Source organism: Euleptes europaea, chromosome 10, assembly GCF_029931775.1.
Source record: "Euleptes europaea isolate rEulEur1 chromosome 10, rEulEur1.hap1, whole genome shotgun sequence".
NCBI lineage: Eukaryota > Metazoa > Chordata > Lepidosauria > Squamata > Sphaerodactylidae > Euleptes > Euleptes europaea.
In genome coordinates this window covers 16,122,698-16,147,092 of record NC_079321.1, presented here as the reverse complement: position 1 = coordinate 16,147,092, position 24,395 = coordinate 16,122,698, and the positions used below count along the sequence as shown (strand labels likewise).

General features: G+C 40.9%; 1 protein-coding gene across 3 annotated transcripts in view; it reads left to right on the top strand.

The window, feature by feature from the left end:
• HDAC4 (histone deacetylase 4) overlaps positions 1-24,395 on the top strand; it is a 107,739-nt gene that overhangs the window by 66,741 nt on the left and 16,603 nt on the right. For 2 of the 3 annotated variants that reach the window (XM_056856246.1, XM_056856245.1), the window contains exons 12-18: positions 1,141-1,395; positions 8,442-8,628; positions 11,599-11,732; positions 12,142-12,262; positions 14,955-15,001; positions 18,069-18,176; positions 19,621-19,676. In XM_056856246.1, the coding sequence (XP_056712224.1) occupies positions 1,141-1,395; positions 8,442-8,628; positions 11,599-11,732; positions 12,142-12,262; positions 14,955-15,001; positions 18,069-18,176; positions 19,621-19,676 (908 nt within the window). The remainder of the gene's footprint in view (positions 1-1,140; positions 1,396-8,441; positions 8,629-11,598; positions 11,733-12,141; positions 12,263-14,954; positions 15,002-18,068; positions 18,177-19,620; positions 19,677-24,395) is intronic. The other variant, XM_056856247.1, reaches the window with a different exon arrangement.

Below are 24,395 nucleotides of genomic sequence, written 5' to 3'. Positions count from 1 at the left end.
TTGAAGCAATGATTCCTGAAAATAAGGCAAAACATTAATTAACTTTGCCAATCTTTATATTTGATGAAGTGCAGTAACTCCCAACATCCACTGTTTCAAGTGTCACTTAGCACCAATTTCTTCTTCAGTATCTTTTTCCTAAGTGTGCTGAAGAAGAAATTGATGCTAGGTGTGCTGTATTATGGCTTTGTATAGATGCTTCTAAAGATAGAAACATGCATAAAAAGCTATGAAGTAATGCTCACGTTGTATTACTGTCCTGAATATTAATCCACTCAGAATGAAAACGGGACACTGAATAAAACAAACTATTGATTATAGATCATGCTGTGGAATTAAATGTACATGTTATCTGCCTAATTGCTCAGCAGAAATTTTAAGTTTTGTTGGATGCAGCCAGAAAATTTGAATGTCTTTGTTATATAGTAGCAAAAATATATAATTTGACATTGAATGCTTAATATGCATTAGTTAAGTGGCAGTGTTCAAGGAATCTTTGGAACATTTAGTGAATATCAGTCTGAACATTTTGCCTTCCAAAAGTTCTTGAACACCATTGAGAGCAGCTTTAGAGCATAGTTCCCAGTTTACAAAACAACCAATACATGGATTTTAATGAATGCGAAAACAGGTGAAATGTGCTTAAAAACCTAACCTATTCATATACAGGCATACCTCGGAGATATTGTGGATTCAGTTCCAGACCACCGCAATAAAGCAAATATCTCAATAAAGCAAGTCACATTAGTTTTTTGGTTTCCCAGTGCATATAAAAGTTATGTATACACTGTACTATAGCCTATTAAGTGTGCAATAGAATATCTTTTAAAACATGTACATAACCTTAATTAAAAATACTTTATTGCTAAAGATGTGATACAGACACAAAGTGAGCACATGCTGTTGGGAAAATGGTGCCGATAGACTTGCTCCACGCAGGGTTGCCACAAACCTTCAATTTGTTTAAAACGTAGTTATCTGCGAAGTGCAATAAAGCGAAACGCAATAAGACGAGATATGCCTGTACATTCTAAGATTATTTTTTTCTTCTTCAACATTTCAAACGGTTGATTTGGTAAGACTGTGTGCTTTGACTCCTGGATCATGCTTTAGAAATAAATTTTGGGGCCATGTTTTCAGAAAATACCAAAAACAAATGAATCTTCTCGCCAGCATGAAAGCCATCCTGAAGAGACGGAAGAGGAATTACGAGAACACCAGGCGTTTTTGGAAGATGCATATATTGATAGAATATCAAACCAGAAGGATGCCCAGGGGCTGGCCAGTATGGTCCAGGTAAAGCAAGAACCCCTTGAGAATGACGAAGATGGAGAGATGCCACAAGAACTAGACCCAGGGCAGAAGCAGGCTGAGCAGGAATTGCTATTCAGACAGGTAAAGTTGAACACATTAAAACTGAAGCATATCTTTATTACTTATTGACTGTTGTCTGCAGACTTTATATTCAGGAGTCCCCAACCTTTTTGAACCTGCAGGCATCCTTGGAATTTTGAAGCAGTGTGGTGGGCGTAGGCACAAAATGGCTGCTGTGCAGTGGCTGCCACATAAGAAAGGCCCTGCTGGATCAGCCCGAGGTCCATCAAGTCTGGCAGTCTGTTCACACAGTGGCCAGCCAGGTGCCTCTAGGAAGCACAAGAGGCAGAGCCAGCATACAGTAGTTGCTGCAGGAGGCAGAGCCCACCACAAACTGTCTGTTGCAGCTTACCTTCAGTCCCACGGTGAAAATCCTTGTACTGTCATGGCGGCGGCTGCTGAAGCAACATTTGAAAAAATCTGCACAGCCAATTTAATATCCACTGGACCAATTAGAAACTTTGCTAGACAAAATACCCAGCTGGCCCACTTTCTAAAAACACTTGGCAGGTGCTAGAAAAGGTGTTGGTGGGTACCATGTTGGGGCTCCCCGTTTTAAACAGACAAAATACATAAAAGTGACACATCACTGGATTAATGCTTGATACCAAACACTGACTCCATAGCCATATATATGACAGAGGTTCTGGGAACTAACTTGTGCTATGCTATCTCCATAGAAGGATGGATAGTTTCCTATCACAAGAACAGTATGTAATTAGAGCCGTCCTGGATCAGACCAGTGGTCAATAAAGTCCAACATCCAGTTATCCATAGTGGTAGACCAAATGCCCCAGAATGGATAGAAAGCCTCACACTGCCGTAAAGCATTCAGCAGCTGGCACTCCAGAGGTATGCCACCTCCAGACATGGTGGTCCCATTCAACCGCCATGTTTAACAGCAGTTGATGGACCTTTTTTCACAATTTAAAGCCACATAAACCAGTGGCTGTAAATTCCTGTAGCAGTAAATTCCACCAGGAAATTATATGTTGTGTGAAGAAGTGTTTTATCTTGAATCTACTGTCAGTTTCACCGGATGCCCCCACAAACCTTAATATAGACAAGAAGCTTCTAGTTTAGCGTATATTTAAAGAAGAAGAAATTATGGGAAGAGCCAAATCATCAGGACCTCTAACCCATGTCCCGATTTAATAGGCATGCGATGGAGAAGCCGTGTTTTTCCTTTTGTGCTTCTGAGCATCTCCATCTTATCTGAAACAGAGGAAGGAGTATTTGTTTTTATTTATTTGTTCCTGCATGGAGAGATGTGTTTTGTTTTAGATAAAAATTCAGGAAGAAGGCAAACGCTGCCTTCCCCTTCGCATGTGAAAACCGCTCATAGCTAGCATTAATTTAGAGGGTATTATCTCTGAAACTGTGAGCCCCTACTAAACACGGCACTCAGGATTTATTCCTTTCTCTGGATAATGCATGGGAGAAACATTTTTTAACAAAAGTTGCATGATTTGTATGAGTTATCAACCTGGACAATTTGTGCACCCATTGAGGCAAGCCAGCCTGTGAATCATGCGGTGAATATGAATCATGCCATGCAATGGGTCAGAGCCAGCGATGCGTGAGTGGAAAGGAAAATGTACTGAGTGCAGTTCCACTCGCTGAAGTGACAGCACAGAAGAGCAGCAGCAAACACTTCAGTATAATTTTTAATGAAATAATGTGCCGATGGAATAACGGATTGTTGAAATCATTTTGCATGATTTTATTTAAATTGCTTTTGAAATTTTGTCAGAATATCTTTTGCCATGTCTCGCACACACAGAAAAGATAGAAACCCCCTTTCATTTAGATCAAGGAGATAGTGAAGAGTAAGTTTAGTGCTGCCACTGGCACTCGTGGTTTTCTTCCACGGGAATCCAATCCTATGACTAATTCCGGCAGATACTGTATATATTAATTTAAATTCTCCCTCGTGGCTACGAGGCTTCCTGCGGTTGTGTGCAAAGGTAATAATCAGCACACATGTAGACGGCCAATAAATTCAGTTTATAGTGATACCTGCTTTGAATGTCCTCGTTTTCACAACTGGTATCAAGGGATAAAACTTTACATTCAAATTACTAGAAGAACCTTTCAGATCCAGGGCCGTCTTTAGCCACAGCTTGCAACGTGGGATCCATATTTAATTTTTTAAGATATATTTTTTTCTGGATCTGCCTATCCATATCATCTCTCTCACTCTTTCGTCCATATTTCTCCTTCCCTGCTCTCTATCCCTCTCTAAAAATGCTTGTCGCTTGTGATCCACCAAATTAAGACCAGTTTTATGTTTAGATAACCTTGACCTAGAAACTGCCATTTAAAATTAAAATGGCCCTTTATCTTAAACATGCCAAAACCACATAGTTTGTGAGCCAGAGTGGAAATCAGTATCAGGTAAGGTAGCAAATGCCAATTCTGTATCCATAAATGGTACATATATGGATTATGTTTGCACATTATAAGCATTCTGAGTCGTAAAAGTTTTACATCATCAAGATGGCTGAAGAACATTTTTTAAAAATATATGCTATAGTATCTGTGTGGCTGATTTTAATTTTTAAAATTGGTTTGAGAAAATACAAACAAATCTGCCAATACGTTTTACGTGTTATTGTGTTTGCCATTACTGTTTTCACAGTATTAACTGTAGAACAAGGGAAAGTCCATTATTTTCCCATCTTTACCCATTTACTGTATGAGTTCTGCAGACCTCAGTATTCTCATCATTATTTAACCATCTGTGTAAGAGACACAGTTTTGGAATGGGTTGTCATCAATATGCTGACGACACTCAGGAATACATTGCGTTAATTAAGCCTCGGGATGCAGCCTCCTCTGTGTTAGAATGACATCTGGAGATCGTGGATGAGGAAAAAAATGCTGAAGCCTGATCCTGATAAGACAGAGATAGTGCTGTTAGGATGTGGCTTGGATTATGAGAGCTTGGTTGTTCTGTTGGATCTTCTGCTGGAAAAATATGTAAACCAGGTCGCAAAAGGTGCCCTTTCTCCAGCTTCACGTGGCATGGAAATTGTCCCTCTTTTTAGACACCTCCAGCTTAGCCACGGTTATCAATACTACAGTATCCTCACAATTCGACTACTGTGATGTGGTTCTGCCCTTGAAGACAATGCTGAAACTACATAATGTGGCAGCCAGACAAGTTGACAGGGATAAGAATTTTGAAGATATTAGCTAGAGATTAAAATTGTCACATTGGCTACCATTTTGCTTCTGTGCTTAATTTGAGAGGCTGGTGTTGACCATTAAAGACCCTCATGCTCTGGCTCTCTCATATCTGTGGGACCACCTCCGTCCATATGTGCCCATAAGGCGGCTGTGATCACCAGGCCAGGGATTATTAGTAGTTCCTTCACTCAGGTCACTGAGAACTCTTGTTGCTTGTGCTTTCTCGGTGGCTGCTTTTGTGCTATAAAGTAGGCTTCCCAAGAATATGAGAGAGGCTGTGTAAAGTGGAATTTTCCCAGTATTCTTTTGATTACTCTTGAATGGTTAGAGGTGTTTATAGACTGCTTCATTTTTACTTGTATTTCAGTGAAATAAGATTTTGGTTGGTTTTTAACTGATGTAAATAATTTAAAATAAAGAGGACTTGATCTGAGGCTTGTTAGATGAGGTTCACAGATGAGGTGGTACATGGTTTTCAGCTTCAGGCTAATATTTATCCCTTATGTGCATCTTTTGGTATCTTTAATCGTAGTTTTCAGGTACATTTGGAAGACAACATGTATCTTTTCAAGTTGCATACACTTTCAAAGTACAGTATTGGATACAGATTCTTCTGGCAGTTCAAATGTCTTCTAATTGCCTTTTATCTTCTGCGGCAAACTTATTCCATTGGTGCTGCAGAGAGATGGGCCTTTTAACTTTTCCGCGAAAGATATAGTTCTAGCGGTTTCAGCCTGTATTCGTATTATGGAGTGATCCATCACTGTTTTCAGGTGCCAAGGCAAGATTCCAGAGGGTGAGCTAAGACATCTCTCACATACAGCTGTCTAATTTTGGCAAAAAGGACCATATCCCCCAAAAGGTGTATCAGTTTTCAATACAACTTGCTTAGCTTTGCTGTAACTGAAAGTCATCTTCTTCTTGAAATCGGAAAATGCTTTGAAATTATATTTTGTTCTGAACATTGGCAGGTAGAGAACTTAGTTCCAAACGCACATTCTTGAAATTCTGGTGTGCCTCATTATGATGATGGAGAAGCATTTTGGCCATATCTGGGGTCGGGAGGGCTGGATTCACTGGAAGAATTGTTGCAGCAGATCTTTCCCCATCATCTTCTTTCTCTAGTAGCCTGCTTGTATGCCCTAAAACTTCTCTCTGAGGATAAGGAGACCCTCGTAAGGCAAATGAGCCGCAGTGGGAGGAGGAGGTGCAGCAATAATGAGAAATCAAGTAAAAGCACGTGTTCCTTCCTCTTCCGCTTGCGGAATGCTTCAGTGGAAAAGACAAAAAAAGAAGAGGCAATGGTGCATTTGCTTTCAGAGCTCTCCTGATCCTCAGAGATGACTTTCTTTCAAATGTACAGTAGCTTCTTTGTGATGGTCTTTCACCTTAATAGGAAATCCTGCCAAGCTAGCTATGTTAGTGCTGGTGAAGTCTGGTTGCAGAGTTGTGACCTTCTACTACCCTAGCTGCTGAACTGTGTTTAGTTGTACCTCACTCAGTGCTCAACTCCTGCATCCTGCAAGCGCATACAAATGATAGCCAAGCAAATACCCAGTATTGCCTTGCACATCTGGCCAGATATTCATTGCTTGGCCTTTGTGGTATGACGTGTGCCAAAAGCCAGATGACTTTCTGGTATCAAGTGAAGCAGAACAATGTCGCCATGCCTGCCTTTACACTGTCAGTTATTGGTGGCCCCTTCCATCATTTTACATCAACAGCCTGAATTCCAGGCTGGCAGTGCTTCTCTTCACTTAGACCCCCTGGGGCATTGATTTAGGGGAATGACTTTTGGTTGGGTGATATCCCTTCACCACTGAGTCGTGTCTCTAACTGGTCTTTTTTGCCACAAGCCAGGATTTCAGGGTCGATATTAACTTGTACAGTAGTGTTGCCTTCAGACATTAAAAAAAAATGCATGCAGGGAAGGTCGGTCTTTTGAAGTTCTCTTGGGAGTATGACTTGCTAAGACAAGTCAAGTTGAGAATCTTGATCACTTTATATTTCCTGTTAGTGACTTCACTTAAAAATGGAAGGAGTATGTGCTTAGGGGATTTGTTTTGCTCACAGCTAATGGTATACATTGGGTCCTGATTGAAGGAGATAGATCAGTTGATCTAGCGATACAATTCTGCCTCTAAGAATTTCTGGGTAGCATAGTTCTTCCCTCCTCCTGTTTTTGGACATCGCTAGGGAATGGATTTTAGGATGTTGCAACTGCCGTGCTTGCCTTTACAATGTTTCCTGAGTCCAGGCTTGGGTGAAATGCTTGATTCTGGATGTCATTTCATATCTGCAGTGCAGCTCTGAGAATATCATCCATAAGTATAGACTTCAAATAAAGTAACTGGCTTTTCAGGGCCTGATTTTCTTTCACAAGATCAGGAAATGAGTGATGATCAGGATACAGAAGCAGTTTTCTTTAGTCCTTAAGTAATACACGTAGCACTCTGGGAAACTAATTTTGTGATGTAAGAATAATATTCTTGTGGCATCTTTTGCTGTTCAACATCATAAGAGTTCCTGAACTCAGTGTCTGGAGTCAGATCAGTCATACATATCACTTGAAGTCATTTGAAGAAGAACAAGAAGAGTTGGTTTTTATATGCTGACTTTCTCTACCACTTAAGGGAGATTCAAACCGGCTTACAATTACCTTCCCTTCTCTTCCCCACAACAGACACCCTGTGAGGTAGGTGGGGCTGAGAGAGCTCTAACAGAGCTGTAACTTGCCCAAGGTGACCCAGCTGGCTTCGTGTGGAGGAGTGGGGAAACAAATCCAGTTCACCAGATTAGCCTCCACCACTCTTGTGGAGGAGTGGGGAATCAAACCTGGTTCTCCACCGCTCCAAACCACCACTCTTAACCTCTGCACTACACTGGCTCCCTTATAAGTCCTTATAAATTGAAGTCCTTATAAATGGAAAGATACAGTAATAGTACTGAAATTGCGAAGTTCTGTAATGTATAAGGCTTCTGCTAAACTTTTTGCCATGTTAAAGATTACTTGAAAACAGCAGAAATCAGAAACAACAGTATCTTCCACAGCTTGAGGATTTGAGGGGACACATATCTTGGATTTGTTGTTTCAGTACAATAGTAGATAATACATACAGAGTCAATGATTCTTTTATGTGGTGGGGCCCTTGTCACCACAGATGTTCGTTATTTCACGTGTGGAAATATTTTTAATTTGCTGTTATTAATATTCTGTTATTTAATATTCTGTTATTACTAGTAGTTTATTATAGTTTGTCACTTAATGTCATAGCAAAATCAGAAAAGGTTATTTCAGCCATTTTGACAAAACTTTGAAGCAACAACCAGTTATCATGTGAAAACATAATCTTGTATGCCAACATGTTTCAGAAAAACAAAACCAGAATTTGCTACCTTACATGATAATCTGAATCTTCAGCTCTTGGCCTACAGACTAACATGTACAATTTTCCTTCTGACTTTCAGGCATAAGAAATCCAATGGTAATTACAGCTTGGGTGCTTTAAAGCAGAGACTCTCAAAGTTTTTTGCCAACCTCCTCTTTAACACAGGTTGGTGTATGAGGTAATCAATTTAACTATCATTTGAAAAGCAAGATTCCCCCTTCTCAGGCAAAATATTAAGTGGCTGTTATGAATTGTATTTTAAAGGTTTTAATGTTTTTGTCCTTGGGAACGCCACTAAAAGGCTTAAATTTTAGCTTTAACAGTGATAAATTTTAATTTGTGCTTGAAGATATATTGGCTAATGTTGCTGAGATTCAGTGAAGTCATTGTGAATGCATTCGTTATCACAAAGTCACTGCAAACCCAAATGTATCAAATGCGTTGAAACCTTCTTGCAGTGATAACACAGTCCATCCTCCTTAACAGCAAGCGCTTTTACTGGAGCAGCAACGCATTCACCAGCTGAGAAATTACCAGGCATCCATGGAAGCTGCTGGTATCCCTGTGTCCTTTGGAGGGCATCGGCCGCTTTCTCGTGCCCAATCCTCACCTGCTTCTGCAAACTTTCCCATGTCAGTACAGGAGCCACCCTGCAAACCACAGTTCACAACAGGTACTGCTGAAAACTATTTTCACAGTATTTAAATGTCTCCGTAAGTTCAATTGGTTACATTTTTTTACAGCACAATCCTGCGATCTCACTATGCTACTGTCAGTGATCCCAGTATGATGACAGTTTAGCCTTAGATGATACCTTATGCTGTCCCTGCAGAGAAACAACAGAAAAAAAACCCTTTTACTTTAGGGGACTGAGAACATAGCAACAGGAATAGTGTCTGTGGTAATACAGCTGACACCTACTTGTTTCAAAAAGACAAGCCAGCGATGGCCCATGTTAGCCATACAGGGAAAGAGCCAGTCCTCCCACAGTTGCCCATCTCTGTGATGTCGTCATGTCACTCACAGAGAAGCACACATGCAATGCCACACCCTCAGCTGTATGAAGGACTGTCCACTAACTGCCATATTCCAGGGATACCTGCACATGCATGTTTAAACCTCCTTATGTCACAGATTGCTAAGGGCAATCCTGGTAGGTGAGCACAGCAGGGGGGCAGTGCACGCCCATCACCTAGCCACCTCTCCATCTCGGGGAATACAGATGGTCTCTCTCAGACAAGTGTTCAGGTCCCACTGTAGGAACAAGAATTTGGAAGGAAAAGAAGGTTTTTGCAAAATAAGGGGATCAGGGACACTAGAATAAGTAAGAAAGAAGACACAACTGCGCATTCTCACAAAGCATCTCTTCTGTAGCTCACTGAAGGCTTTGCATAGTAATCAGATAGTTGGCAACTGTAAAACAAGTAGTAGGAATGTACCCATAATACAGAGGAGAACACTCCCTACACAAATCAGTGAGCAGCCCAGACCACTCTTGTAATAAAATAGCTTCACTTATTGTGTTCAGTAAGAGATCAGAGTAATGATTAAAGAAATTATCATCTGTCGAAAATCCCAGCTCACACAATTTACCAAGAAAAGCATTCAGGCTTGATGATAAGAATGAGTCTTGCCACACAAGACATACTAATCGTCTAGGAGATTCTAGCAATAATATTTTTAACCACATCTTGATAGCATATTTCCATGTAATTGATTGTAGGGAACACAACCCAATTTCTAACCTAATTACCAAATTGGAGACATAACTGGGAATTCCTAATATGATTTGTGGGGGGGGGGGACTTGTTTGCAATCTCTCAAGATCTTTAAAAACCACGTGCTTCCATCACAGAGTCCTATACAAAGTTGCAGGTAATAACAGAGTAATATAATTTGGACAGTGCTGAAAAAGACTCTCCACCTTTCATAAAATAAAATTTCCTCAAGAATTTATACAGTAGCTGAAAGCTGCTTATTATATATTTTAAATGGATTTCCCATATGATAAGTGCATCAAAATGGACACCCAGATATTTCTAAGAATTGACTTGCTCAAACTCCATTCCCTGTACCCTCCAAGGATCCCCCATCTTCCTATTATTTTCGAATACCAATATTTAAGATTTTTTTACTTATGCTAAGAAAATCAATTTCACAGTAATTAATAAATTACTTAATTTGATTTCTTAAACCTTGCCTAGTCAATGATAACAACAAGGCATCATCAGCATACAGCATTAGATTAACTGGAGGACCTCCTAATGATGGAGCCATTACATTAACTTTTGGCAAAAAAGGCCTCCATTCATTTATATAGACTTCAAAAAGTGTTGGAGCCAAAATGCATCCTTGCTGCGCTCCTTTTACTGCAGGAATTCTTTCTGTTAAAAGATCCTGCTTTGACCTTCAAAACCTGTAGAGTTGTATTTGTGTACAAAGATTGAATGCAGTAATTGCCTAGAAGTTGCTTATGTTTGTAACTTGGCCCATAGCTTTTCTCTACTTATTGTGTTGAATGCCGACTTCAGATCATAAAAGGCAGCATATAGACTATTCAGCTTTGAGTATTTTTCAGCCAAATGTGACATAACTATTCCATTATACATTATGGAAAAGCCCTTCCTAAAACCAAACTGTTCTGCTCCCAAAATATTGCAACTCTCAATCCAAGACTTCAGTTTAAACTCCATGTGCATGGCAAATAGCTTACCCAAAACAGAAAGCAGGCTATTGGTTCTTACAAGTGTTCTGTAACAAGGCACTGGGGACATTATTTTCCTGGTAAATCTTTTGAGCTTAAGGTGGGAAATATGTTCAATCCAGCCTCTTATCTGCTGGTGTTCCGTATTTGTCCTGGAGATGGCCTCAAATTCCTTTTCAGAGCTTCATGTAGAAGGCACAGAAAAAAATGGTCTTAGTACCATAATGGGTGGTCCTGGCTGAGATACTTCTGTAGGTGAGCTGTGATTCCTGTGGAGTTTAGGATCCTAGCTACAGCCAGTACTTCCATCACATGTCCTCCACGCAACTGAATTCTAGCCCCACACCAGCATCATTAGGCTGGTATCAGTGTAATGTGACACCAAAATCAGCTGCCATGTCTTCAAGATACACTGGTGTGGATGAGTTAGTTGTCATCTTTAGCCTCTTCAGCTAGCACTTTAGGATTGCTGTCTTAGTTGTTTTGTAAGACACTACATTTGTCCACTTACTGTTCCTGCTTCTTTAAAAAAAAAAAACGCACTAGGGTAGATTTACCCGCTGCTGTAATTGTATGTAGGTTAAACATACTTTCTTGAAATTAGATTCTTTTGAAGTATTTGGATTTTTTTCTATAATTGTGTGACACAGGATTCTCTGATGCCTATTGTTTTTCAGATACTTCTGTGAATCTTATTTTTTCCTCCTTTCACTTATTTTTACTTTATTTTGGCACATGATTTTTTTAAAAAATTAAATATCTGAGACCTGGGGTAAACCAACTTCTAAAAAGCTGTCCATCCATCTGGTTGATTTTTCATTTGATGTTGCAGTTAGGCGATACATGCAATTGAATTAAAAAGTCTCTACTTTGAACGGCATTTGTCCATGCATATAATAATGGTATAATTTGAAGTGATCTTTTATTTTCCTAACGCAGGCCTTGTATATGATACGTTGATGCTGAAACACCAGTGTACCTGTGGAAACACAAACAGTCACCCAGAGCACGCAGGGAGAATCCAGAGCATTTGGTCGCGACTCCAGGAGACAGGTCTTCGTAGCAAGTGTGAGGTAATGGGTGGCCTGATAGAGAGGGGAGGAGGTTAAAAGAACTACACCTTCCCGCAGAGAGGCATTTATTACCTCCGAAACCCATTTGACCAACCCAGTCCAGCTCAATAACCAACAGCTATCATGTCTAGATGAGGTGGACCACACACTTCTGAGCAGCTTGTCCACATCATCAGGCCCCACCAATGCGGCAAGCACTATCCCATCCATATATTCACAGATAATCCCAAAATTGTGTAGTTAGTTTGATGAAGACACATTCCATCTTTTAGCCTGAAGAAATATAACACAAGTTTTGACACCAGTTCTCTGAAAGTTAGACTTCTGACCAAACTTTGAATTTCCTCCTATCTTTGTGGCTCATTTAATTAAAGCAAATGGAATTTCGTTCCTTTAATTTCTCCTGCAGTGTATCCGTGGAAGAAAAGCAACTCTAGAAGAGCTACAGACTGTTCATTCAGAAGCCCATGCATTGCTTTATGGTACCAATCCTCTGAACAGACAGAAATTGGATAGTAAGAAACTATTAGGTACAGATGGGGATTCAGTGTTCTTTAACAGTTCGTGTACAGATGGGGATTCAGTGTTCTTTAACAGTTCGTGTACATGTGTAGTTTGATATGTAGATATATAGGATTCAGTGATGGTGTACTCTTTTCTGTCTAGGTTGCAATCCAAAATTCTCCGTATTCCATGTGCACATACCAATGGGAACAGACTCTTTGATGCCCATGTGTTCAGGGGAGCTGTACTTACATAACAGGGTGCTTCTTTACAGCTTCTGCATCCTGCAAGGAGCCCCTTGACATGACTCTTTATCTGTACTTAAACTGAATGTGAAAAAATCCCAACAAAGTGCTGGCGTTATTTTAATATAACATACAACAGCAGTTGAAAAACAAAATGAGCAAGGCAGGTCAGGTCATGTCATGCAGAAGATTACTATTCTGAAAATCAGGAAGAATAACATTTTTAAAAAATAAAAAGAAATATATAGTATGTTTATAGGTCTGTAAACTAAAATATATTTTCCTTAACAATCATTAATCGATCTCGTATCACCTAGAACTGCTTACGTTAAAAGAAGAAGAGTTGGTTTTTATACCCCGCATTTCTCTAACATAAGGAGTCTCAAAGCGGCTCACAATCACCTTCCCTTCCACTCCCCACAACAGGCACCTTGTGAAGTGGGTGGGGCTGAGGTGAGGGAACTGTGACTGGCCCAAGGTCACCCAGCAGGCTTCATGTGGAGGAGTGGGGCATCAAACCCGGTTCTCCAGATTAGAGTCCGCCGCTCTTAACCACTACACCTTGCTGGCTCTTCTATGAGACTCGTATAATTTTGCTAGAATAACAGCAAAATTGTTAAAGAATTATGGCACTATTTATAAATGTAGTTACATAGTTGTAGAAACTGAAAGGCTTACAGCTGATGGGGGTCTGGGGTACAAAATTAGAATGCTGTTTATAGCCCACTGCTATTCATCCACTGGGGCTTATTTCCAAGTGCAGTCTTCTTCAAGTTTACTTGGAAATAAGTCGAACCAGGTTAGAATATTAGTCAATTAAATTTTTGAAAGAACGAAATATAATTTGTGCTTAACATAGTTTTAGAGACAATTGATTCATAGTGACCTTGCTGCTTTTTAAAATGTGGATGATACATTTGATTAGAAACTCTTGCCATTTATATTTCAACTTGAGAGACATTTGAATTCCGCACTTAAGAAAGTGATCAGACTGTGATTTTAATGACACACATAATGCATTTGTTCACAAAAGGCTGACATTTTAACAGCTGTAAAAGGAAATGAGGATATTTCTCGAACGGTCATTCTTGGATCAGATTTGGGCAAAAACTCTCCGTATCCTTCTCAAATACAATAGAAATTGCTGCTATTAAAGTACTATTGGAGAAGCTTGAAAAACTAGTAAAATGGTTAAAAATTATAGTAACAATTGACTGTTCAGTTACAGGAGCTGTGCTTTAAATGCTGTCATTTTCATATATTGCCAAATATTTAAGGATGAAGCCATATCCTATGAGGATTACCGTATATACTCGGGTATAAGCCGACCCCCCAAATTTGAGGCCAGAAAAGGGAATTTCTTATTGACCCGCGTATAAGCCGAGGGTCAATAAGAAATTCCCTTTACCGGCAATGCTGCGCTCTAAAATGGCGGCCGCCATTTTAGAGCGCAGAGCCCCTGCCCCAGGTCGCCCTCCCGCCGGACTCCCAGGCCCCCCCACCCCACCCCCAGTGCCATCCAAGGGGGGGAGGGGGAAGAGCCCCTGAACCCCCTACTTACCGGGAGACGCGGCGAATCGGTGGCGTGGCCTTCCTGGGCCGGCAGGAGGCCTTTCCAGGCCCCTGCTGGCCGGAGGAAGGCGCCTGGGTGCCTGGGCGGTGGCAGAGCAGCCGGCAGGGACCTCCTGCCGGCCCCTCCAGGACCCTGCCGGCAGGAGAAAGGCTCCCGGGCGCCTGGGCGGCGGCAGAGCAGCCAGCAGGGACCTCCTGCCGGCCCCTCCAGGCCCCTGCCGGCAGGAGAAAGGCTCCCGGGCGAGGCGGCGATGGCAGCGGTAAGTTCCTCCCTCCTCCCCCCTCCTACCGTATTGACCCGTGTATAAGCCGAGTTCGGCTTTTTCAGCCCTTTTTTTGGGCTGAAAAACTCGGCTTATACACGAGTATATACGGTATTATCTGGGAAGTACATCAACAGTAGGAGCTCCTACATCAGAGTATGTTTTGTTCTGGTAGTTGAGAAAATAAATTTTTGCTACCAATCTAGCAAGAAGATCCTAAGTGTTTCTTAATACAGGTGTTTCTTAATATGAATGTTACCGCAGTTACGTGATTGGGGACTGAAGGCGTTGGTGGTTAAAATGGGAGAATGTATGAAATTGATAAATCAAAGGGTGGTGGTATAAGCAAGAGGTTAGCAAGAGCAGAGATGTTTATCATACATTCAGTATTTCCAGAGCCAACCAAAATAGTTACACCCTTCTGAACTACACACTTCAGTGGACTTAGAAAGGTGTAACTCTGCACTTAGTAACATTTAATGAGTGGATCAGTTCCTTCAGTAGCAAACTTTAAGATGCAGCATACTGTATGCTAATAAATATTTTCAGTTACAAATTTTTAAATAGTGTGTAACTTAGCTCTAAAGCCTTAGAATGAGGTAATTTTGATAACAGCTGCTCTATTTTACCTCCTGTAGGTTCTCTAACATCAATGTTTGTCAGGCTCCCTTGTGGCGGCATTGGCGTAAGTATTTGTGACATGCACAAATAACATTCTGTTTATCTTAAAGATTGTAACAGACTTCCACATGTTGATTAGATAACTACTCATTTCTACCACACAGCAGCTAGAGGTACTAAAGATACTTAAATATTTGCAGAATTCTTTGTTATATATATAGTCTGTTTTAGGGTGGATGCAAGGATCGTGTATCTGTCCTGGCATTTTGTCTGTTTTAGGGTGGATGCAAGGATCGTGTATCTGTCCTGCATTCCAGTCCCTCCACCTCCAGCAGTCCTTTTCAGCTATGAGAAAGTTTATTCCCTGGGTTGCAGGATCCATATCTACCAATAGCCATGCAGGTCAAGAGACTCCAGTGGGGCAGGGAATGGGGGTGAAGGTGAGTCTCTTAATCAGAGCTGCACTTTTCCGGGGTCTGAAAGGACTGCTGGTGGGAGAAGAATGCAGGAAAGCTCAGCATCTTTCAGTGTCTTCCACTGATGGATCACTGGACCATTCCTAGTACTGTAAAATGCTTTGTATACTAGAAAATACTATATAAGATATACTCGTAATTGCAGCAGTTTCCTCAGTGATGGGATCATTTTGTTTTGGGGTCTTTTTTGTCTCTATCCCATTGCTTGCTTTGCACAAGGAAGGCCTTCCGCATGCCACATTAAATTATACCTTGAAGGTGCCTCAGAAACATTACCTGCAGCAAGGGAGTTGATGGGCACACAGTATGGTGATCATTTCACCCCTGTTTTAAAAGAACCCAATTGGCTACCAGTTTGTTTCTCAGTACAACTGGAAGTGCTGGCTTTGACATTTAAAGCCCTATATTGTTGGGGCCCAAGGCATGTGAAAGGTAATCTTTATGCCACAAAGCAATGCCTTTTGAAGTCATAAAAACATAAGAAAAGCCATGCTGGATCAGACCAAGGCCCATCAAGTCCTACAGTCTGTTCACACAGTGGCCAACCAGGGGCTTCTAGGAAGCCCACAAACAAGACGACTGTAGCAGCACTGTCCTGCCTGTGTTCCACAGTACTTAATATATCAGGCATGCTCCTCTGATCCTGGAGATAATAGGCATGCATCATGACTAGTATCCATTTTTACTAGTAGCCATGAATAGCCTTCTCCTCCATGAACATGTCCACTCCCCCTCTTAATGCCTTCCAAGTTGGCAGCCATCACCACATCCTGGGCCACAGAGTTCCACAATTTAACTATGCATTGTGTGAACAAATACTTCCTTTTATCTGTTTTGAATCTCTCACCCTCCAGCTTCAGCAGATGACCCCGTGTTCTAGTATTATGAGAGAGGGAGAAAGTCTATTAAAAGGCATCATTACATTTCTGGCTCAGATGATAAAGCTGAGTGGTTGTTGCAATACTGTAGCTCAGATTCAAAAATCCCTTCAGAACCATGAACAGATAACACCACAAGAGTCCTCAGTCTAGTATCTCCCGGCCTTAAACTGTAAGCAATTGCACAAAATGGCAAAATTTTTATGTACAAAATTTTTATCACGCCTTTCTGCCCTTACAAGGGCTGGCAAGGCAGCTAATAATTTAAAATATACATGATAAAATTACATTATAAAACCATTAAAATCAACCCCTGTAAACATGGATGGAACATGTTATTAAATAAACATTATTTTAAAAAATCAACCACCACCCCCAAACACACATCATTAAAACATTTTTTAAGGAAAAGAAGAAGAGTTGGTTTTTATATGCCGACTTTCTCTACCACTTAAGGGAGAATCAAACCGGCTTACGATCACCTTCCCTTCCCTTCCCCACAACAGACACCCTGTGAGGTAGGTAGAGCTGAGAGAGCTCTAAGAGAGCTGTGACTAGCCCAAGGTCACCCAGCTGGATTCATGGGTAGGAGTGGGGAAACCAACGCAGCTCACCAGATTAGCGTCTCCAGATCAGAGTCCATGCTCCAAACCACTGCTCTTAACCACTACACCACAGTAAAAAGACAGAGTCAAAAATACATACATAACAGTTAAAATACATACTAAACATAAAAATAATTGCTAAGAGGAGGGATCAATGGAATGCCCAATGGTTTTTTTTTTAAGTCTTCACCCACTGGGGGAAGATGTCAACGGAAGAGGACAGAAGAATCCCCCCCGGGGGAGAAAGTTCTAGAGCTTTGGTGCAATGACTGAAGGCCCTTTCCTGGGTTGCCACCCGCCTTATCTCAGAAGGCAGGGGCACCTGAAGCAAGGCCTCTGAAGGTGTCTGTAATGGTTGGGCAGGTTCATAAGAGATTAGGTGGTCCATCAGATATGTTGGTCCCATAGAGGGGACCAACCATAGAGGGCTTTGAAGCAATTGGCTTAGTTCGCCAGGATTTGGATTGAGGGTTTAGAGCCCTATGTGCAAATTATGCTGGACGTGTAGCTTTCTTAATTATGCATGAATTTTTGGATGTGGCAACTGTTCCATTGCTTAAAACTTCACTGTGCAAAAGTGTATAAACTATGTATAAACTTAATAGGAAGGAGTTTCCTTTTTTTGTTTTTCACCCTGCTGTAAACACAAGCGTAGTGAAAGCTGAGCAAGGAAAAAGAAACACCCCTCTGCCTCAGTAGACAGAAAATTAGATTAATTTTTTAAAAGCAAGTTTATTCCTTCTCCACACTTGCTTTCAGTTATAAGTAAATATTTTTTTTCTTATGGGAGCACATCTCATTTTCTTAAGCTTATAGCTAATGAACAGAAGGCTGTAGCTGAAGTTTTGCAAGCTAAAGCAGTTAAACTATTGAAGCAACAGATTAATACAGCCAGGCATCTTTTATATAAGTTCATAATGATTTTCCTGAAACAAAAATCTTCCATTATTTTCTCGGAATGTATATTTCAGGGATCCCCCAGCATGGTGCCCATGGGTGCCATGGCTCCCTCCAACACCTTTCCTGGCGCCTGCCTTCATAGTGCAAGGGTTGTGCTATCAGAACCTGATAATTATATCAAATGATGATTTTGCAATTTACACAAGTAACATAGTTGCTCGGCATTGACTAAACACATGGTTTTATTGTATCGGTAAATTCATTTTGTTTAGGTTGACAGTGATACAATTTGGAATGAAGTACATTCGTCTAGTGCTGCTCGGCTTGCTGTTGGCTGTGTAATAGAGCTTGTTTTTAAAGTGGCTACAGGAGAACTGAAGGTTAGTGCAATACCAGTTCTGGTTTGGTTCTCATGGTCTTGATGTAAGATTGACTAACAGCCCATTCCTTGGGGAAGGGGGGGTAGATCTGCGGTGGCCGGGAGAGGCACAGTCATGCCACCTCCTTAGAGGCTTTCCAGCCGCTGAATAGAAAATAAAAGCAGTCAAAAAAGTTTTTAAAAAGGGAAAATGCCCCCACCGCAAACAGCAAAGCTATGCCACCCAAAAAGGTGGCATAGCAACGCTGCTGCTTGAGGGGGTGTTCCCAGGATGAAAGGGGTTAACAAGCTGACTTAGTCAGCTCCGTCCCTTGGAACAGCCCGGGAACACCCCCCCACACACCATTGTGGGCTCCCACTTCTGGGATTTCGCTGCCAGCATAGCAGTGCTGGTGGTGGAGTCCCACGTGGTAGTGTGGTTTACCAGCATGTATGCCCCCTGTGCCAGCATAAGTGCCCCTTATCCTAGGATAAATGGCACTTGCGTCTGCGCGGGGTCACACCCGATCCTAAGCCAATTCGGGGGGGGCCCTCCAAGATTGCAGCCTTAAAGAATGTTATTTTCATAGTCCTTTCCAATCTTAAAATACATAAAGCTGTAGCTCAGATTCTGCTAGGAGTTCCTTCTTTATGTTGTTTTGTAGTATTATTTTTGTGACTAATGCTAGAAATTTTGTGATTCAGGTTACTACCCACTCAGCTCACCCATATTGCAAGATATTAAACTAGTACGTGGCAACATTTAGTTATGTTTCTCTTACCCACAAGCTTTAATTTCTTTAATTCACTCTACTTGGGCCTATCATTGAAGAGCATTTGGAAAATGCCACTAGTGATTCTAGGCGGGGCAGGAGACTAGAACCGTATAACATGGCCTTGCATTGGCTGTATTTATAATAAAATAAATCACATTAATAGGGACTCGTAGCAAAGTATCTTGTTCTTGAGAATTTTGAAGGTAGCAGTGTGATCAAAAATCCCACTCTTTACACATCCCAATTAAGTTCATTATACTTACCCCAGGGTTTTCGCTGACATAGCTGCTTCAATGCTGAGGAAAGGCATGGACTGGAGAGGCTTAGGATACTAAGCCCGGCTCCTCCTCTGGCATATACCCCAATTTTATGCTTCTGCTAGGGTTGTGCCAGTGTATTTACTTGTTCAGGGCTTGAACATGGGAGTGCACCATGAAGGCTTGTGAGTTTTTGTCATTTTCCCTGTTTGTTGTGATTTTTGGGGAGTTAACTGAGTTACGGGTAGATTTTAATACAACAATCAGGAGAGAGACTGGGTGCACAGACAATTAAACCCATATTTTAATCTATGTCTTGGGACAGAAGTATGGAAATTACACATTGCCGCTGCATGTAGACACTGCGTTTTATATAAAAAGTCTGTAAATGTGACCAGAGCTCCCACACCATTTCTTTATTTTGTTTTGGTAGAACGGATTTGCTGTAGTTCGACCTCCTGGTCACCATGCAGAAGAAAGTACACCTATGTAAGTATATGTTTGGTGCACTGATTGTCTACTTAAATTGCTAGTCCCTTTTATGAACAAAAGCAACATATGGAGTGAGAAACATGGTCTGGCACTGAATTGGTTTAAAGAAACTGGATTCTGAGGTTTTTTTCATGGTGGTGGGGTCATCTCTAAATTCTTTGCTTATCCTGAACAGTGTCTCATTAGGATAGGCTGACAAATCTTGATGTTGTAGCAGTTTAAAAGTCCCATCTTTATCTGAGTTCTCAGAGTTGGGAATTTTCCCTCATTGTCCCTAGCAATGTGGACAAGATGGAGTTCCCAGGTAGTCTTAGTTCCTTCATGGCTTGTGACCTCCTGGTCAAAAGCCATAAGATAAGAAAAGGTTCTCCCTTATCCCCTACCCTGGTTATTCTGATCTTCCTGCTTCAAGAGAAAGAAGATGGAATTTGTTTGTTTGTTTATGAGATATATATTTTAATGCCACCTCTCCAGAATTCTGCTCAAGGCACTTTACCATTAAAATAATAGAGCATCGATACTAAAAGAAGCAAGCATATTTAAACATTTTGTTCTCTCTTCATCCAACAGAAAAAGGGCTGCTGCACCAATGCACAATCAAGGAAGGGGGGTGGGAAATGATTCTGCAGTGGAAAAAGAAATTGTATTTCACTTGAAGATCCTTACACATTTCGCACACAGCTTCATCAGGGGATCAACAGTATAGACAAAAAAAGATGCAAAAATCAATACTAAGCATCAGTATTACAGAAGATTAAAAACCAAACATAATTTATGTAAAAATACAAGCTAAGCATGATAAAACTATTTTACAGGAGCCATACAAATATTTTGTTTTATCCAGAGATGAAGTGGTTGAGGTTCTTACATATACAAGACCTACATATATTCAGACAGAGCTATTTGTGCAGGATTTTATCTGAGCATAAGATGAAGTTTCTCAAAGGGGTTTATCGTTTCTTCTGACTCCACGGTATGATCCAGTAGTCACACAGTTGGATATCTTTACATTTATTAGAACTTTAAGGCTTAAAGCATTTTTAAAGACAATATGTTTAGAGCATTCCACTTCTCCTCCTTTCCATCCTTGCAGATAGTTTCAGAGGGTAGCCATGTTGGTCTGCAATGTTGGTCTGCAGTAGAACAACTAGGCTTGAATTGAACTGTCCAGCTGCTGGACTAGAATCCAGCTGTCCTTTCTACCCTGTAGCTCACTTTATGCTCCCAGGTCGAATTCCACCTGCAATATAGGTCTTTGAGAGTAAGATTCTCCAAGCCTTGAAAAATTAGAAAAGAATACTAAACCCAGATGGAACAGTTTAAATAACAATGAGAGGAGAGCACTAAACAATTTATTCATGATGCAAGTATTATCATTAAAGAAGCAGATAATGGAGGAATCTCTTGTTATACAGAGTAAGCAGGACTATGAACTTGAAGTTATGAGACAGCTTAACAACCAGACAAACTGTACTTCATGCAGTTATGAGCCAGTTAAATGCATACAAGAAGATGTCACTATGGGCTATATCTCTTTATGGGAGACACAATTTCTCAGTAACCATAATCCTAGAACTCTGGTATTTTGCTGCTTAAGATCCATAAAAACGTTTTCCTCCTCCTGAGAGACCAATGATTTTTGGCTGTGATTCAGTTTAAGAAACAATTTGTAAATACCTAGATTTCTTTCTTTGACGCTTTCAGCCCATTCCTGAAAGCCATTGCGGTTGGAGACTGCATGGTTGCGGCGCTGCTGCAGCACCTCCAATGAGGTTTCGTGGCTGCTGCGGGGGAAAATGAGGGGGTTTTATTTTTACAAAACCCAAAAAGGGGGGAAGCCCCATAGCAAACAGTGATGCTGCACCACCAAAAAGGTGGCAGGGCAACGCAAATGTGTTAGGGGGCGTTGCCAGGCCAAAAAGGTTTAGGAAGCTGCCTAATGGCAGCTGTGCCCCCAAGAACCTCCCAGGACGTAGGTGCGGGGACTTGTGCCAGGAGAATGCTGGCACATATTAAGAGAAATTTACCATAGTTTCTTAAAGAGGCATTGCACTAAGGATGCAAGAATTCCAAAAAAAGGCCCTAGTTTTGGGACATAATTTGACCACTAGAGGGTACCCTAAGAATACATTACAGTTAGCATATTCCAAGTTCTTAGAGCAGAGATAGTTTGCTTCAAAGTTAGAAAAAGGTTGGCCTTGAGAGAATGAAGTGCAGCTTCTTTTTTAACCCTATAATGGATGGACTCAGTAAGAGCATATCCAAACACTACAATATATTGGATGGAATCCTCAGAAGGGGAAAAAAGCCCTATTGTTCGCCCTAAAAGAATATCTAATTTGAGATCTCAATTAGTACATTGCAGTACACCTTTACCCACTTGCACTCAGCCATTTTTGCCAGGAGCCAGCCTACCAAAGGAACTGCATGTAAGTTTATATGTAGCATTAAGAAACGAAGAGCAAACAAAAACAGTAGATAAAAAACAATGTTCTCAAACATTTCCCCACATGTTTCCATACAGGTTATTTACATCATTGAGTGCCCTTGCAATTAGATATGCGTGAGGAAAACATCCAGATTTTTTTTTTTTGACAGCAAAGCATCTTTTAATATAATGTTCACTTGGTGCAACAGTAGATTAAAAAGGAATATCATAGAGCAGGGGTGTATAAAATCCTCTCTCCAGCTCTTTTGCTTTTCTTTTTGGTTATTCTGTTGTTGATCATTGCTGGACCTGTGGTGGCAATTTGAGGGAGTAGATGCTTCCTGGAAGGTTGTTGTCAAGCATCAGGCCCAGATACTACATGACATAAGAAGTATCCAAAGAGTATCTTTGCTTCTCAGTTGCTGAAGCTCTTGGAAGTACTGTACATGCATGTATTTATATTCTTTTTAAAAATATATATTTTATTTTATTATTATAAAATATAGGGGTACAGAAAAGAAAAAAAGGAAAGGGAAAAAAAAGTTGGCTAAAGTTTTTCCTATCTTGTTTCTACCCCCCTTTCGGTTACATTGCGTTGTCTTCTAATCTTAGTTGAGTTTGTATCAATATCTTGGCAGGACATATAATTGTTTGTAAAAAACTTAGTTGTTATTTGATTTTATGAAATTATAGAAGAGTTTCTATTTCTCTTGATGACGTTCCAATGAGTCTTGATGACGTTCCAATTTCAAAATACATATTGCTGAACACAAAAGCAATATTTCCCCCCAAAAAAGAAAATGTTCCTTTAGTCCAATATTTCCTTTAACAACCATGGTCTCACTGACATCTTCTGAGCGACTGAAAAATTGTAGGCCTGTTATATTAAAGAACATCAACCACTTCATGGGGGAGACTCTTCTTACTACCCTTCCAGTTATTATTGCGCAAGAGCAACCAGTAAATACAGTCAGGCTGGAGGAACCACAGAATAATTTCATGGATATTACTTACCAGCAACAGGCACCCTTGCAATCCTTGGATTCCTGCCAAACGTCTACATCTACTCCCAGCATAAAGGGAACTACAATCACTAAAAGTTTTCTTGCCGAGGTCCACACCAATCATGAAAGCACATCCGCTCCCCAGCTCATAGAGTGTGTATGGGATGCGCCAAGCCTTGAGCATGGAACACTGCCCGTCAAGGACAATCTGACTATGGTCACTAATGGTTGTATTCAACGGGATACCCAGGGACTCCTGGAAAAGATAACCCCAGATTGACTATCAAAGTTATCCTTACATCGCTGTGACCCTAAAAGACAGGCGTATTCTCTGATATCGTGGAATGTTATGGGCTGGCGTAGTAAGTTAAGGGATGGTACTACTTTGAATTATATATCTAATTTCGATATAATTCTCATACAGGAAACATGGTGCCTGGAGGCTCCCAACCTGAATGGGTATAGAGTCTTTGCCCTGGCAGCTGAGGCCGCCACCCACGGTAGAGCTATGGGTGGTCTTGGTATTATGATTGCCACAACATTAAAGGTTAAAGTTACAGAGCTTCCCCCCTTTGATCATTTGGCTATGGCAGTGTTAATGGAATACGGGCGAACTATGTGTCTGATTATAAATGTGTATTTGCCTCCATCAAAGACCAAAATCCAAAGGGAAAAGAATTTGCTAGGGCTTGAATGCCAATTAATGTTAACCCATCCCTGGGCTTATGTTATTGTAGGTGGAGATTTTAACGCCAGGCTGGGCCCAGATGACACTAGTTTGTTTGCTAAATATAAATCCTGCCCCGCAGACGATGACAATGTAGTTCTCCCATATCCTAGACAATCTAAAGACCGCAAAGCCAATCATGCTGGGTTTCTTCTGGCCCAGATAGCCCGTTGTACTAATCTAGCTATATTAAATGGGTCTTATCCAAATGATCATCCGGCTGAATTCACCTACTGGTCAGCCCAGAGAATGAGTGTTATTGACTATATTATAGTTTCTGAAAATTTTGCCCAATTTGTGGAATCATTCGAGGTTTCCTCTTATAATGACAGTGATCATTTGCCTCTTAATGTGTTCTTTAATATTCCAACTTTTAATCCACGCATTGAAACGCGCCATGGAGTGGTATTGGAAACAGAGGCAAATGCAACGCGGGTTAGGTGTAGCCCTCGACTAGATAAGATCATGTCTGATTTCCTTGCCTCTGGTGCCTTGGATGAAATTTTACAGGGTTTTCTAACAGCAGAAGGAATAGATAGTTGTTTAGGGCAATACGA